A 17,258-nucleotide genomic window follows, 5' to 3' on the forward strand; every position below is an offset into this window, starting at 1 on the left:
TTGGGCTTCTTGTTGGCCTATTTTAATTTTTCTTTGGGTTGGCTTTTTCAGTCTTACTGTCTCCCGTCCCTCTAGCTTCGGCCTTAAGCTGAGAAGCTTCCTCGTTAACTTTCAGCTTTAAAAGAATTTGAACAGATGGGACCAAATATCTTTGGTACAGTACATCGCCTGAGAACATTTTTGGTTTAAAATCAGCTTTTCAATATATGGAGTATGAAAATATATAAAAAGAGTTTTATTTTGAATTGTATGAACAAGTGTTTTTGGAAATCTCAATAAGTATTGAATTCCATTCTCTCCAACTTTTGTAAGCATGACCGACTTGAGATCATTAAAGTTAAGTATTTCTCTTCGTCCAATATAAAGGTTCCATTGGTGCTTAGTATGCATTTGAACTATGAATGAGCTTCTGTCTTAATCATTTTTAATGAGTATCCATAGATTTCATTGTTGCTCACTCTCCAAATCTAATTCGTAAAGTCTAGATTAAATTGTCAGTTTTTAAAAAAATAATTTTAAGAAAACATTAGTTGAGAATTTTAAATTGGAAGCTAAAACTACATTTGAACGGATTTCATTACTGCAGTAAGCATTAAACTAATTTATAGTTGCAAAAAATTGATTTTACGCCGTACAAGGTACAAGGTGAATATGTAAGAGAACTTTTATATCATAAAACATAAAAATTATTTTTTAAACTCTCCCAAATCAACCTTAATTTTTTTGGTGTTTTCTAATTTCGGCTTTTGTCAATAGAGAGACTAAAATACAAAATATGAAGGATAATATACATGCCCTGTGTTTTGGCAATATATATATAGCCATATATATATATATTTGTGTGGTAAAAAATGACATGGGAGGTAAAATGTATACATTACTGTAATATAATAAATACTTATAAGTTTAGTGAAAAATTTTAGCACTATAGAAAACTTGAATATTATTATCTTTATTCAAATACTTTAGCCGCATTTTTTGTCATCTTTATTCAAGACTCACCATGTTGGTTGTTTTTTTAATTCAAAATATTCTCAAAACACTTTTTTTTTGTGCTAAAGCATAAATATCCTCCTATTAGAGACAATTCTTTTTGAGGCACTGTCGAACGCTAAATGTGGGTACTTTTCCTAACGGGAATTTGAACATTAATTTGTCAAGTTGTGAGAAACTAGTTCTTTTTGCTAGATCTAATCCCCCATTAGTTTCTCAAGACACTTAAACTAATATTTATCAAGTTGGAATATTAAGATTAAAATTCAAAACGGGCCAAAGTGCTTAAACAGATGCTTTAAGTCCAATCCCTAACCCAAGGAATAAAACAATGGACCCCAAGCCCACAAAATCCCGGGTTATTTTACGAAATAAATATAAGCTGAAGGGTATGGTCGCAATTCATATGCAGCGTTAAAAATATTTTTGTTTCCCACAAGGAGGGACGGGCGAGACGGAGAGAGTCTAGAGAGAGAAAACGTGAAAGACCTCTTCGTTTAGAACTCTCAGACTATACAAAACCAAGGCCCTCTCTCGCTTCAATATACATTCTTGCTTCTCACATTCCGCGGGATTTCACTGTAAGATCCTCCCTTCTTCCTCTTTGGCACTCGCTCTATCTTCTCTCTCCACTTTTTCACTCCACTGCTTTTTTCCCCGACTGCTCACAAACTGGTTCTGGCGGGAATGAAGGTTTTGCGAGCGGTCGGCGATTTAAGATTTTTCCATTCTTCGTTTCACTTCTGTTTGTCTACGGAGGTCGCCATTATTTCTCGTCATTTTTATAATACTCATTATGCAGTGCTTGGAGTATGTTGCGGGGTTTGCGTATATCGGCACCTAACTTTATTTGGTTTGAGATCGCAAAAAATGCATATTCTAGGGTTTCCTCTCTATTACATCGCATCGGAGCTTCTCTTTTTTAATGTTTTGATGGGAGTCTCAGTGTTAGGCGTTTTTGTATTTAAACTTCAAGGTGGGGTCTCGTACTGTCAATTTTGCAAAATAATGTTGATTCTTTTCGTAGCTTATAATTTTATGGAGTTGAAACCAAAGGTCATGAACTTTTATCTGGCTTTTTCTTTTTTAAGCTAGCTACATTGCTTACGGATTGAAATGTCGCAATGACAACTTACGCTGCCTTTGCAATTCTTATTGGTTGATTTGACTACAAGTAACTTATCGGTCTCCTCTTGCGGGACATGTTAGGGTTTCTGGTACTACAGACGCTTATCTATTAATGAACATGCTTCACCAGGGTGAAAATGTTTTCTATTATGGTTTTAACACTTAAATTGGACTTATTTTTTCGTTTACCAATCATTGAGCTCCTCTTGTTGGCGATCTAGGGGAAAATTATAAAAACAATATTGTTATTTGAGGTCTTGTGCTTTATGGTTATCATAATATGACTCAACCAATCAAGCCATCTATAGTAGTGACTGAATTTTTAATTCCAACTAGATGTTGGCCTGTTGGTCTAATGCTTTGTACGGTGTTTGGGATGTGCTGCAAATGCAAGACTTATGAATGCTTTGTACGGTGTTTGGGATGAGCTGCAAGTGCAAGATTTACATTACTGACATTGTTCTTCCAATGTCTCTATGCAGGGTCATTGTCTCTGTTTGACAGCATATTACCAGATGCCTCTTCTTAAAAGGAAGCCTTTTGTCTTGGCTGAGCCACCTAAGGATTTGGAGCCACATGAGCTTGTCCATCAAGTTCGATTCACAAAAGAAATTTTCCGAGATTATCAGTATCCTTTTTAATTTACTAATGTTGCTGTTTTGTATGTGGGATTCTTCTTCCAATCTGTAATTTACATTGATGTAAATACACAAAGACATATCACTTACGTTTTTATCAATTTGTCTAAAAGTGATTTAAAACAATTGCTGCAATGTTATTGATAAAATACGTCATCAGCATTTCATACTTGGTCCTTTCAGTTAGATTGTAACTGTTGGTCTCCCTTAATGTGAAATAGTGATTATTTGAACCGTATAAATTTGTATCGCCAGAGAGTTTGGACATGTAAAGTCACTGGGAAATCTAACTTGACTTTTGAAGAGGCTATGGTGTCAGAAAAGCGTGCCACTGAAAAAGTCCAACAAATTCCCAAAGAATTAATGGAACCTGCACTAAGGATTATTCAATACAGTAAGAACTATTCTCATCTGAGATTAAGGAATGTATGTTAATATGATGATAGATGTGTTAATTATTCTTCTATTATGGCATATTGCATACATGATTTCCTTTCATTACGCATAGTTATATTGCTGTGTGCATTTAACGAGTCTAAAATTTTCTGGGTATCTGCTGAATTTATAGGAACTGGATATGGTTTATACAGTTATATATCTGAAGGTAAGGTACTTGTGAAATACATTGCAAGCATCTATAGAGATGGAATGCTTTTATAAAATATTCTGATGCTATCTACTCTAACAGCTGTGAATGAAAGGATCGTGTTATTTTGATCTGTTAATGCTATTCAGAAGATGTCTTGTTGTTGGTTGTAATCATAAGCATTTTAATCAAGCCATTAATCTCTCATTCCAAAGAATAGTCTCATGACTCATCAAGTTGGCAGCTACTAGTTCAGAGCACGTATTACCTCCAATTAACTGTATATAAATTATGATATGATATGATATGATATCCTGAGCCTTAAGATGCCCTTACACTTCTGGCTTCGCTTCAAGATGGTTTTGGGTTAGGCAATGGTTATCGCATTGGTATCAACAAAACAAACCTTATAACTGTCGGACAAGACTACTTGTCTCCATTAGTCATTGTAACCTATATGAAAGAAATGTATGAGTCTAGACTTGTACAACAATTGATTGTTCCAGTTTTAATGTATAGTTGCTTAAATTGCAAGACATCATTTTGTGAACGTTCTAACTTTTGGGCTTAGGTTGCTGTAAAGGAAATAAGGAGTTTGCTTAAGTGTTATAGGTGGAAAATATTTCTTTTTCTTTGCTAGAGAAACCCCGTGTCAATGTGTTGGTAAGTCGTTTGTAGTTCTATTATTTGATATTTGATTTTTTTCCCTTTAGAAAGAAGCTGAAAGGACTATATTATGTGAAAAAACCTTTTCTTTTTTCCACATATCCAACATGGAGCGTATTTTAAACTAGAACTTCTAAACGAGTGCCTTGCAATCACGAGAGAAATAATGGAAAAGAATTTGATAATGTGTCTGAAAATACAAAACTGCAGAGATTTACCCAACAGCTAGTAAATAGTTTTATATTTTTTATTTGACAAATTCAAAATAAAGAAGGCTTTGAAACTTGTTCTTAGAGTTAACTCACCAAACAAGTTTTCTGTTTGCTGACAATGGATGGTCCACAAAATGGATTCATTTTTTCCCCAAGAATTATTGTTAAAACATATTTGAAAACTGACGGTTAAAAAACAATGACAAACAAACAGTTGTGTTTGATTCAAGTCTTTTTGGATTATACAATCTGTTGGGTTTTTATTGAAGGGTATTTATTTTGTGCAAAACTAATGAGTCGTTGTGTTTGATCCAAGTGTGCTGGACTATGCAGCTTGTTGGATTTTCATCAAAATGCTTGCATTGTGTGTGTATTGCACTCCATGAATGAGCTTTTGTTTTGGCAGGCACGCTTCCTTTGAGGGAACTCGCTGACGCAATAGCTGAAAAATTGCAAGAACAGGTGTATGTGGGTGCTGAGCTGCATGGAAAAAAGGATGATGGAGAGCATCCCTGCAAAATATTAAAAGTCGTTAGGGAAGGAGTTGATGAATTCCGCTATGAGGTAGCTTGGCTTGACAAAAACAAGAGAACAATTGAAAAAGCAGAAGTCAGTGCCAAGGATTTGGTGCAGAAGAAGTTTCCTTTTAGCAGGAACATCTTGAAATCTTTTATCCGGGAATCTACATATCGTAATGCTCCTTGGGTGATACATGATGAATTGGCACGAAGTTATGGAATCTCAACTGATATCCCAGAGGAATTAAAAGGAAGAGCTTTCTTCAACAACGGACTTTTAATTTGCAACAAGAAAAGGAAAAATGAGGTAAACAGAAAGAAAGGGGTAGTAGTTTCAGCTGCAATCATCTCTTTGATCCATGCATAAAGAAGCAAAACTTAATTGATAAAGGAGAAAGAAAGAGTAAACTGTCGTAGGATTAATGTCCTGAAGTATAGTTCCTTGGTTGGTTTGTTATTGATGGTTTTTTTTTTTTTTGGTATCAAATTTGTCATATTCAGGATGTAAATGGAGATGCTGAAAATTGTAAAAGAAGGAAGTCGGGTGATGCAAAAAATGATGGCTTCCCTTCCGTGAAAGGTAGAATTTAAAGGTTGAAGTCATTTTGTCTGCTTCGAGAATTGGTTTAGCCCCCTTTTAGTTTGCAATTGTTTAATTAGAACTTATTTCGTAGCAGAATTTGAGTTCACTTTGCTTTGAGCATTTCCATTTCATCCACTCCTTTCTTTTTTGCTTTCTATGTTGTCGGGTTGGATTATAGCAGGTACCATGGGATAAGCCCTTTGTATTTTCTCTTAACTGGGAAGTTTTCTCTCTTGCAACTTGGAAATAATGAATATTTGATAAATTTCTATTTCAAATCATATCATCGCTATACTGAAGTTACGGATTTCTTACAATTGTCTGGTCAGTCTTCCCCTTATGAGTTTAATGTATTAAAATTATTTTGACCCTATCGGTATCATAATTTTGCAGAAAATGGCCAATGCAAGGTGGAACCTATCAAATATCCGATTGATGATTTATTGGTGAAACCTAGTCCAAGAGATCCTCATCGTCCTTCTCCATCGAGAGATTTCAATGTTCCGATTCATCATGTAGGGGATCTCTTAATGGTTTGGGATTTTTGTACTTCTTTTGGTAGGTTGTTGCATTTGTCGCCCTACTCTCTGGAAGATTTTGAAAATTCAATCTGCCACAAGGAAAGCAATGTGGTTCTCCTAATGGAATCTCATGCAGCACTCTTTCGGGTGCTCATGAAAGACGATGGTGATTATGCTTCAGTTGTGCAGAAAAGAAAACGGAAGTTTAAGGTCAGCATCTCCCTTGGATATATCTTTCTCCTAGCAGTTATTAGTATGTATTTTTTATTTTTGATGTTCAATACACATGTTCCAAATGAAACTTCCCTTGCAATCTGGTATTCTATGCAAGTTATTTCTTTCTTTCTTTTATTAATGATATAACAGTACCTAATCCCACTTCATTTTCAGATTACAATGATTAATTGGCAAGAATATTTATGCGATTTTCTAGAAATGATCAATGTTCCTGGGTTACGGCAGTTTGAAGCTACCATAAAAAGGGGACATTATGGCCTCGTTGATATCAATGCTAAGCTAGAAATCTTGTGCGAATTGGTCAATCGAGTTCTTGAAACCTCCATTTTTAGGGAAAAGTTGGACGAGGTTATTGAACAGCGGCAGGCAATTGGTGCTACTAGAAGAGGAGAAGCGCTAAAAGATGGTAGAAAAAGAAGAGAAGAAAAGGAACGGCTGAAAGCTGAGTTTGAAAGCAATGGGAGTATGGATGGGCACCATCAAATAAATGTAGCAACTGTCTCAACAAAAAATAATCACAGTAGACAGAATGGGGACATGGGAAAGAAAAGAAATGGAGAGAAGGAATCATCTAGGAACGGGGATGCTTTGGGTGGAAGGTCAGTGTTGATATAGTGAATTTTAGCTGCGCGCCTTTTTCTTTCCAGTAGTTTTTGTGACTTCCAACATAAAACTTGTTCTAAATTTATGAGCAGTTTGGACAAACATTCAAATGGTGCGTCCAAGAAGTCTTCTAGGAAGCTGAGTTTAGAACTGAAAGAACCAGCAGGAAATGGAAATGAGTCATCCATAAAGGAATCACAGAAGCAATTAAATGGGGAGAACGATCCGCCAGAGAAGAACAGTATAGAAAAGAGGGTTTAGCCTACCTCCATTCTTTTGTTTTTTTTTTAAATTATTTATTTAGTTTGCTCATTGGAGTTTTAATGATTCTGCTTGTTGCACAGAGAGAATATTTTGAACGAGAGATGGAAAAACGATTTGTTCGTACAAGTCCCCTGGGTAAAGACAGGCATTACAACAGGTATTGGTGGTTTCGCCGTGATGGGAGGATATTTGTGGAAAGTTCTGATTCCAAGGAATGGGGCTACTACAGCAGCAAGGAAGAGGTACTGATTTTTTTTTTTTTTTTTTTGGGGTGAACTAAGAGGTACTAAATTTAGATGGCCTGCTATATGTGCTTTTCCTTTAGGCACGAGACTCCTAACTTTTTATTGGTTTGCCTGAATAGCTTGAGGCATTGATGAGGTCACTGAATCGCAAGGGTGTGCGGGAAAGAGCATTGCACAAGCAACTGGAAAAATATTATAGTAGAATATGGTGAGTTAGATTGTTTTCCAATTGAAGATTTTAATGGAGTACTAGTAGAACATTTCTCAGTCCTTGTTTCCAATTCACGTAGTGGAATATGATGATCTGAACCTGAGTAGAAGCCTTCAATTTAGACTTTTATCCCGGCTTTACACGTTTTATAAATGCTGCAAGCGGGCAAAACCGATCATGGTTACAACAAGGGAACACCTTTATTTTTGTTTACTTAAAAAATTTCTACTAAGTAATTCTAACGTAGAATGCTCTTCAAAATGAGCTGATAGTTTGGAGTGGTTGACCATGGCTGGAAAAAAAAAAAACACCATGTATTAGAAACTGTCATCAGAAGTTTGATTAATTTAACATTTTGAGATAACGACCATGTTTACCATCTTGATTCTCGTGAAACCTGTATTGCTAAATCAGGTTCTGATCTCCTAGTGATGACATGTAATCTTCCAATCTTCCGTTGAATATACTTTTAAATGTTGTCAATATATTTTTGTATCAGTTAACTTCATTTTTATTTATATTCCATGTTTATAGTACGGAACTTCAGAAGAGGTTAAAGGATCAGATACAGAAAATTGCACTAGATGAGTCTGTGCTCCGAAGGTCTACTCGTGTTCGAGCGCCACCTAGAGAAAATCCTGCCAATGCTTTCCTCAAATATGTTAATAAGTGGAAGGAAGAGTAGTTGGTGCAAGGAAGGCTTACATCTTTTTAGCTTAGCTTCTTCGGCTTGATGAAAGCTGGAACGTTCTGCATTTGTTTCTTTTGTTTACATATGGAGAATGGTAGCAAATGATTCAGTTGGTCCAAGGTCTGAGGAGGAATAGGATGATTAAACGGTAGTTTAATCTATCATCGGATGATGGACAAGCATGTATTTTATGCTTGATCCTGAAATTTTGTATATGGATTACACCATTTTTAAATAATAACTGTAGGTACAAAAAGAATTCTTGTATTTACCCGGCTCTAATTGTTGTTGTTATTATTTTTATTATTATTTTTTGTCCCGTTGCATGGTTACTGCATTTGTATGTTGGTGTGGACATTTACATGGAACTATTCATGTGAATTTATACTTGCCTGTTGTGATGTATATAACGTCTGTGTTTCTCCAGCTATCCGACAGGAATTCATTCTGCAGCCTTCTACGATTCATCTAAAAATCGACGAAAACCACACATAATGAAGGTCAATTGAAAGATATCAATTTTAATTTTTGTTGTCTGTGGGGGAAGAGTTTTTTTTTTGGGGGGGGGGGGATGCTTTGTCCAGTTTTTTGTTTAGTCTAAATTGTCATGCAAACAGCACAAGGGGGTATCACTTATCAGGACCTTGCCATGTTCCCCAGGCGTTCTATGAAACTAAATTATGAGCATGTATTTTATATGGATCCTTGACACCGTTCGTTTACAACACTATTGCGATCGTAAAGGGCTGTTCTACGTGGAATTTGCAGGCATACAAATTTGAGAAATAAATCATATTGTTGATAATCTTGCTAAATAAATTTTATTTTATATTGATTGAGGAGGCTCTCCCGTTTCAAGTTTTTCAAAATCGTATGGGTCGAAAATTAGTTCACCATGTTGTGGGACGTTAGGCTCAACTCACTAACGGTGGCATTATGTTGTGTGGTTAATATGTAATGTCCACCCAGTTACTGAGTTCCATGTTTTCAGGGGCTCTCTCTCTTGTATCCTTAATTTTATGATATTTTCTCACATTTCTTTTTGGCAATTAAATGAAATCAGAGACAAAAGTGAACCACAGAAACTGAAAGCATTTATAGAAGGAACCACACAACACACAAACATTACATAACCCTTGTCACTGAGGGAAGAAGCGAAAATAAACCAATACTAGTTGAAGCAATGCACCTTAACATAGGCATCAAAATCAGGCACTAAAACTCGCAATACACATTTTCCAGAGCCGCAAATTTCGAATTTATGGAAAGTAGAGGGAACCTGTCAACAACGGATTTTGGTTACTATAAAAGGAGAAAAGAAAACTCTTACAAGGGAAGGGCTGCGGCCCCAAAAGGAGGTGGACATTATTTTTTTCTTTATTTTCTCCCCTTTGTCCTTCTTTTCCCTGGCTGCATGCAGGATAGACCCTACAAGAGAAGATGAGGGGCCCCGATGCTTTCTTACTCAGTTAAACAGAAAATGCAGGACTACTTATTCATGTAGTGCACAATGCATGAATGCAGTATATTCATAAGACGTCAATTATGAGGACTTCAGCCATTATAATATCTTTAATCCGTAGGATTTAACTTTGAGATATCCAAATGCAACTATCTCGACAAAATGAACCAGACGTGACATGAAAATATTCATTTTATTTGAGTGTTTTGAACACATCATGGCCATTAGGAACTGTTATCAGTACAGATGAGCAGAATGTGAGCAAAAAATATCCATCATGTGTTCTCAGGCCACCAGTTCCTTGCATTACGGGCGAGAAGCAGAATTCTAGCCACAAAGCATTGAATGCAATGTAAAACAAGATTATCTTATCTCAATGACAGCTCGTCCAACAATTTTTCCCTGATTGAGATCTTCAAATGCTTTGCCTGCCTCCTCAAAGTTGTATCTTCTAGAAACAGCATTGGTAAGATTGAAGATACCTGTTTCTGCCAGTCTGACTAACTTAGGAAGATCTTGCCTTGCTCTACCTCCATACGATCCGATAATTTTTATCTACTCAGAGTTGTTGTAATGGTTCATTGCAAGAATGAAAGGCACCAAAAATAATTATCAGTCTAACAGAGAATTTCATAACAGTACATACTAAACTTAGTCTCTACAGTTTGAACTCAGTATCATCTTTCAACCAGATTATTCATGTGAATGCAAGATATTTCAATGAATTGATCCAGCTAAAGCCTTAAACTTGGCTTAAAAGAAGAAAATCAACATAAATAAAAATCATGTAACTTGAGGGGGAAAAAAATAATACCTGTATTTACTAACTCCAAGAGTTTCAATATTTTTACGTTTTGTAAAACAAGTTTAATATAAATTGAGGTATTTTATACTTGGTAACAGATTTTGTTTCAGTGTTAGGAGAACATTAATTTTAAAAGATGCGATGGAAGTTCCAAATAGATTATACAAGGCCAACTTGATTGGAATGGCACAGGTGTATCTTGACCATTACAGTTGAGGCTTGAGAGTAAAAGGAGTTACTTAATAGTTAGAAAGATATATTGAATACAAAGAATATGCACCTTTCTACGAACAAGACGATTTATATCCATTTGTCCTACAGCACCAGCTTGTGCTAGTCCAATCATCACAGCTTTTCCTCCATCCTTCACACTTTGTGTGCACTGGGAGAACGTCTGCGGCTTTCCCAAGGCTTCCACAGCAACATCAACACCTTTTCCACCAGTTATTTCCTGTTGAAATCAGTGTAAACAAAATAAAGGCTCTCTTCAGAGTAAAAGAAATCAAACATCCCAAGGACGGGGCAATTTGCGAATTGAAAAATTGTGTGCGCTTTCCTACTAACTCCATACCTGTGGCTTTGTCCGAAAATAATAGCAAAAATAATTACTAGTAATATTGTGGAATAAGGGTTTACTTTTTGAATCTCACGATGTTGGAAAAAAGAAAGCTTAAAAATAGACGACAAATATGAATAGGAAAAGCTTCATATACAGTTCATGGACCAGAATTTCAAAGGATGTCCCACAAGGAGAATGAGAAGAAACTGAAACTATTAAAGCCAAACAAGTTATGGTGGCAGAATAGAGGAACCAAACAGCATGGGCACTGGGCAGAGTTATTTCAAAGCAAAATATATGCTCCCCATACTTCTGTCTTATCAAAATACACAGAATGGCAATTTTTTTTTATACAGAGGTCCATCTAGCAGGCTTAGAATTAGAAAGACATTGACGCTTTGACAGCCTTCTAAATCAACTTGTTTAACTATTGATTCCTAGTAGACACCTGTGCAAACAAGTCATGAAAAAGGTTCTTTTATGTTCCTACGTAAAATTAAAAATTAAAAAAAAAAACCACGCAGCTTTATTGTTTCAATTAGAAATAATATAGCAGTAATCCTCCGACCTGGCACTGTTAGATCTTAAAAGATTGAATCAAAGGAAAATGCATTTACAATTATCTTTCCAATTGGATCTTCTTGTGCTGCATTCACGGTGTGAGTAGCGCCGAATGTTTTTGCTTTCTCTAGCTTTTCATCCTGAACATCCACAGCAATAATTTCAGAAGCACCAAATGCTCTAGCAATCTGCAAACAGCTGGAAAGGAGGATAAATTCAGCTCAATGTTCTGTATCCCAGGGGTGAATTGGAATACCTATAATCTCCAAAATCATTTTGCAGCATCCAAGGGGTCCCCATAACGAAAGAGCTAAATGTATGATTCCCACAAATTTTTCGATAGGTTTGTATACAATCTAACAACACAATGAGAAACAATCTCATCAATATAGTAATAAGTTCCAAATGCTTAGGCACAACCATATAGTGTAAGATTGGATGTGCTCCGGGGTAAATGGAGTGTCAGTGAGCACAAGCACAGATATTCAGTCACTATAGTTGAGCAGCTATGCTTTCTTTGTTGTCCCCATAACTTTGTTGTAATGTAAGGCAGATGTAATTGACAAAATGTTATTAAGTCTAACTCAAGCAAGCATTTTGTCAAAGAGAACCAAAAGAAAGGTAGTGCGACTGCTAGGTGAAAATTAGACCCTCATCAGGAAAGTAGTTACTTTTACCTAGAACCAACACCTCCCGTTCCAATAACAGCAACAGAATCCCCTGGACGCACCTCAGCTGCATGGGCCATAGCACCATATGCAGTAAAGACGGCACATCCTAGTATTGCAGACTCTGTATATGGCAATGAGTCTGGTAATACGGTCAACGCATTTGCGGGCACAACACAGTATTCCGCAAGCCCTCCCATACTATACATGTAGACTGGTTTTCCTATAAATTATTAATATCAATCATTTTCAGCATTCAATAAAGACCGATACTATCAATGAGTAAGTTTAAAAATGAATGTCATATACATTGCAATCAAGTATCAACTGAAAATAAAACACCCGGGGGGTGGGGGGAGATAATTTTTTTTTTTTTTGGCCACCAACTTGCGGAGCATTGAATTAATCAACTGCAGATGCAATCAAAGGAACATACTTATTTCAGTGAAAGGACCTTGGGTTGTTTTGGTATTTCGTCAGTTCGTCACTCGTGACTAATTACAGTAATAGGTGTAGTGACAGTAAAAGGCAGAGGTGGTCCAGCTGGTGGTACTGCTTCCAGTAGCAAATTATGAAGATGTGTAGTCTACTATAAGCTTTCAGGTCGTTTAGTGGATCATAATAGAGTTCTTCTGCCAATGCTAGTAAAAGACTGGAGACCAAAGTAACTAAGGGAACATTATTAGCCTAAATAACATGTAAATCATATTTACCACTGCCGCGGAGAAACAGCCGAGTTTCACCGTCATAGAGGGTTCCTTTTGCCCGGTTGTAAGCAAAGAAAGCTTCACATAAATCATCATGCCCCTGTTTAGCAGTGGGATACTTGTGACAACATTGGCGAGCAATAAATCAGACAAGGCGCTTGATGCAAATATGCGATGTTACCTTTGAACAGTAAGAACAGTTGCCACAAGGCATAATGAAGGAACCAACGACTCGAGATCCAACGGGAAGCCTGCGAGACAGGATAGCATAATTATTACGACTTTTTAACTTTCCATTTAAGTTGACCGAAGAAAGGGAGCTTAAAGTCAACTGACTAGAACATTAACGAGTAGCAAAAGGACCATTAAACTTCGACTGCTACCTTTCTTTTGTTTTATTGTCTGTGAGAGAGCCATGTTCAACAACTTCGCCAGTTATCTCATGTCCCAGCACGCAAGGACTGGAAAAAGGAATTTCATCTTTTATAACGTGGAGATCAGAGTGGCATACTCCACAACCTGCATGCACAACAAATCACTCGATCATTAACTAATTTAATTCACTCGTTTAAAGCCAAAAATGCTTGATTCTAAGAAACTAAACGAAAACCAGGAGTCTTTAGGATCTGAAAAGGTATGAAAAAATCATCGACGATTCTTGCTGTTGACAATGTTGTCGAAATCGGACTGATCGCAAAGTCGAAAGTCATCAACAACAATGACGAAGAGAAGGAAAAACAAAAAAATTAAGGATTGCCTACCCTTAGTTCTAACGAGAACTTCTCCAGCCTTGGGGCGAGGGATGTGGAATTCCTCCATAGAGAGAGGCTTTCCAAATTCCCAGAATACAGCTCCCCGCATATACGATGGGACTCCACCACCAGAAGCGACCTGGGAGTAAAATGAAACACCCTTTGAAACTCTACGAATAGCATTTTCATTCACAGCCTTATCGATCGGAAAATGCTGAGTCAGCAGCTCACTGAGAAACCATGAGCTAGGGAACTTGAAGCGGCGGGCATTGTGAATGATACTGGTTCTCCGAAGCAGAGCAGTTGCCATGGAGGAATTACACAAATCTCAGAGGTCAAACCGGGATGGATGAGTGAGGCCGATGAAATTGAAGCGGATAGGAACAAGAGATTGAGAATATAGTCGTATTATATATCAGAGCGGCTCCATACTTGGCAAGTCATCATATCGCGCGCGTGCCAAGAGACAAAAATTTTCTCGGGAGAGTTAGCTTTTGGTCCCTATTAATGTGAGGGAAATGGAAGGAAAAAAAACAAAAGAACAAAAAATTTCTGACAAGATTAATTTAAAATATTAAAGAAATAATATTAAAAAATTTTAATTAATTTTTTAATATTTTATGTATTTTTTTTTAATCAAAATCTATAACCTCAGTTCCCTAATTTCTTAAATCAAACTTATTAAAAAAAATTTCTTCCCCTCATATTCCCTCATATCAAACATAGGATAAATTTTAACTTGGAACAACTTAATTTTTATAATTTTAATTAAGTTACCATTTAATCTATAAATTTTATTCACTACAATGCAGTACTTATAATTTTAGTTCATTTAATATTTTAGCCTCTGTATTTAAAAAAAAAATTGTATACTCCATAAAACTTCAAAACTAAAATGTTAAATGACTAAAATTTTAAAGATTGAGGTACTGTGAATTAAAATTTAAGGATTAATTAACAACGTTTAAAATTATAAGGTCAGAATTGCATGGGTTAAAATTTCAAAATTAAGTTATAACTGAGTCAAAATTAAATAGATGAAATGGTAATTTTTTTTCAAAAGATGGCTTCAATATTTTCTCCTTTTACGTATATTTTGATGCAACTGAAACTTTCTTTTTTGCCAGAATTTTTATCCTTGTAACAAAGCTTGACCATTGCATGTTTTTCTATGTCAGTGACGGGAATTTTTGTATTCCCACAAATTTTAAATTCCAGAGTTTTTTTTAAGTAAAATAAATTCCAGACTTTATATGTATGTGTGCGTATATCACATATTTATCTGGTTTTCAAAGCTTTAAATTTAAGGGGATGTAACTTATTCCATCGAGACTATTGGTATTTTTTGAAGCTTAATAATCTAATTGACATTAAACTTTTTTGGGTTAAGGTGTAATTTTAACCCCATCATATTTTTTAGATATAATTTTGTTATTGATCTTTTGAATGGTGTAATTTTGACTTTCTTTTTTTTGGGTGCAATTTTGACCATGAGGGGCAAAATTACATCTAAAAATTAGAGGCAAAATTGTACCCAAAAAAAGATTAGGGGCAAGTTACACTTGAAAAATAAGATCAGGCAAAATTACATATGAGAAATAAGATTAGGGTCAAAATTGCACCTTAACCCAACTTTTTTTTCGAATTTCTTCAAACACGAAGTAGTGAGTTATAATTTTTGGAGAAGAGTACTATTAATATTCAGGATTTTAACTTTATATATAATCATATGGGTGATATTTCTCTTATTTAAAATTTAAAAATACACAATATTCATAAACAGTAGCTCATTATATGTGTGTGTCTGTGTGCGTTTGTGTGTGTATTTTGTTGTGTCAATCATATATTAGTACTCCTTATGCTCTCAAATGTAAAAATTAGATAATTAATTTATAGGCATTAAAAAAATTAGTTAAATTAATTATTTATAACAGTGTATGTTGATTTTTTTAAATTATATTCTTTAATTATTTTATTCAAATTAATAAAACCCGTCTTTAATTCATGCAATTAACCATAAGAGTTTAAGAAAAAAAATTATAAATTCTAAAAAAATAGAATGAGATTTTATATTTAAAATTAACGTTAATCCTCAAACTACTTTTATATTTACGGGAGAATTACAATAAGGTTCTTAAAAAAATTACAAAATAAGTCTTAAAAATAATTATTATTCATTTTAAAATTTGTCATTACAAATTGCTCATATTGTTATTAGGATTTTTTAGTAATTTTTTTAGGGATTTGATTTTAATTCTCCTTATATTTATTATGGAAGGAAGTACTGAAGATTTTCTTTGTTTATGTAGTAGTGTGCAATTGTGCATACCGGTTAGCTTCTCATCTTTTCATTATTTCGAATGAAGCACAAACTCGCATTTAACTTCTAGTGAATAAATTGTCCTCGCTCTGCCTTTTTTTCAGCAAAAACAAGAAGAAGGAAGAAGTAGTAATTTTCAATATGTGTTTATAATCTCTATAATTATTTAGTCTATATCTGAATTCATGTTGAAAATTGTCAACACACTGTTTTGGTGAAAATAGCCTTCTTTTTCTGTTTTGGGTAAAAATAGCCTTCTAAAACTGTGCATAGACATGTAGAAGACCAAGTACACCAAGATGGAAAAATCAACATGTGCTTAGACTAACTAGTGATTTCCAAAAAATGATTGACAAAAGTATAGTCAAGTACAAATAATTTTAAAAAGTGACATTTTGGTTAAAAATAAACAAGGACATTAAATATTGGTTGGCTGTATTTGGATTAGTTTTTGGATATATTTTAATGAAAAGTGAGGTTTTTAATAATAAATTTTGTAAAAAAGTTATCTCAACAATTGAAAATGTTTGAATAATTGTTATAAAACTGCTTTTTCATATTCCAATTATTAGAAAGATATAACTTAATGTGATAGTTTAAAAAAAGAAGAAGAAGAAGAGATTTTGCAATTGAATGGATGATATTTTTGGTATACAGTCCTCTGAGACTATCATTATTTTATTTTTTTTGGAAAAGATGATCATCCTACCTCGGTGGAAAACCATGTCTTTGGCCACTAAAACCATAGTTCCAGCACAATAATCAAATTTTACAACAACAAAAAATTTAAGAGGTGTTAGGGTAAGTGTTCACAAAAACCAATGTTGTGCTAAAATGTGGTTTTCTTTCTTGGGATGTTTTCCAGATAGCAATAAAACCGTGGTATTAAATAAACCTTAACCCTTAAAACTTTAGTTTTTAGAGTACTGGGTACTTGAAAGTTATTTTGATTTAAGGTATAAATTTGCCTTAGAAGTATTCACTTAAGAGTATTGGACAGGTAAAAAAATTTTTTGATGTAAATTTATTTCAAAAGTTTAAAATCATAACAATATTGCCTCCTATGACAAATATTAATAGTCATCACTATTTTAATAGTCAATAAGTTAATTTTTAACAGTATGAGATAATATTATTATGATTTTAAATTTTTGAAGCAAATTTGCATACACAAAAAACTTTCAGGTACCAGTACTGTCGAGTAAAGGCAGATTTGCAATTCAACCTTCTTAATATATAAAAATCAATATTTTAAATTATTAAACTTATAAGAAATGAATTGTATTGAATTAAAGTTTAATGTTCGAGTTGTAATCCGTAAATAATAT

General features: G+C 34.6%; 2 protein-coding genes across 2 annotated transcripts; one reads left to right on the plus strand and one right to left on the minus strand.

Annotated features, from left to right (window-relative positions):
- Positions 1-1,456: 1,456 nt before the first annotated feature.
- On the plus strand, positions 1,457-8,363 carry LOC114727914 (DDT domain-containing protein DDB_G0282237). Its single transcript, XM_028914702.1, has 11 exons — positions 1,457-1,574; positions 2,604-2,749; positions 2,981-3,153; positions 4,630-5,048; positions 5,243-5,321; positions 5,718-6,055; positions 6,236-6,681; positions 6,778-6,940; positions 7,030-7,191; positions 7,314-7,402; positions 7,940-8,363. The coding sequence occupies exons 2-11, from the start codon at positions 2,637-2,639 to the stop codon at positions 8,088-8,090; spliced, it is 2,133 nt and encodes a 710-aa protein (XP_028770535.1). The 5' UTR covers positions 1,457-1,574; positions 2,604-2,636; the 3' UTR covers positions 8,091-8,363.
- On the minus strand, positions 4,424-13,982 carry LOC114727890 (alcohol dehydrogenase). Its single transcript, XM_028914662.1, has 9 exons — positions 13,620-13,982; positions 13,242-13,377; positions 13,040-13,109; positions 12,865-12,958; positions 12,161-12,374; positions 11,540-11,681; positions 10,644-10,814; positions 9,427-10,113; positions 4,424-4,735 (listed from the first exon to the last, which is right to left on the minus strand). The coding sequence occupies exons 1-8, from the start codon at positions 13,918-13,920 to the stop codon at positions 9,922-9,924; spliced, it is 1,320 nt and encodes a 439-aa protein (XP_028770495.1). The 5' UTR covers positions 13,921-13,982; the 3' UTR covers positions 4,424-4,735; positions 9,427-9,921.
- Positions 13,983-17,258: the final 3,276 nt, after the last annotated feature.

The sequence above is a fragment of the Neltuma alba genome, unplaced genomic scaffold, assembly GCF_004799145.2.
Source record: "Neltuma alba isolate B1F8T4 unplaced genomic scaffold, ASM479914v2 tig00002446_pilon, whole genome shotgun sequence".
Classification (NCBI taxonomy): Eukaryota; Viridiplantae; Streptophyta; class Magnoliopsida; order Fabales; family Fabaceae; genus Neltuma; species Neltuma alba.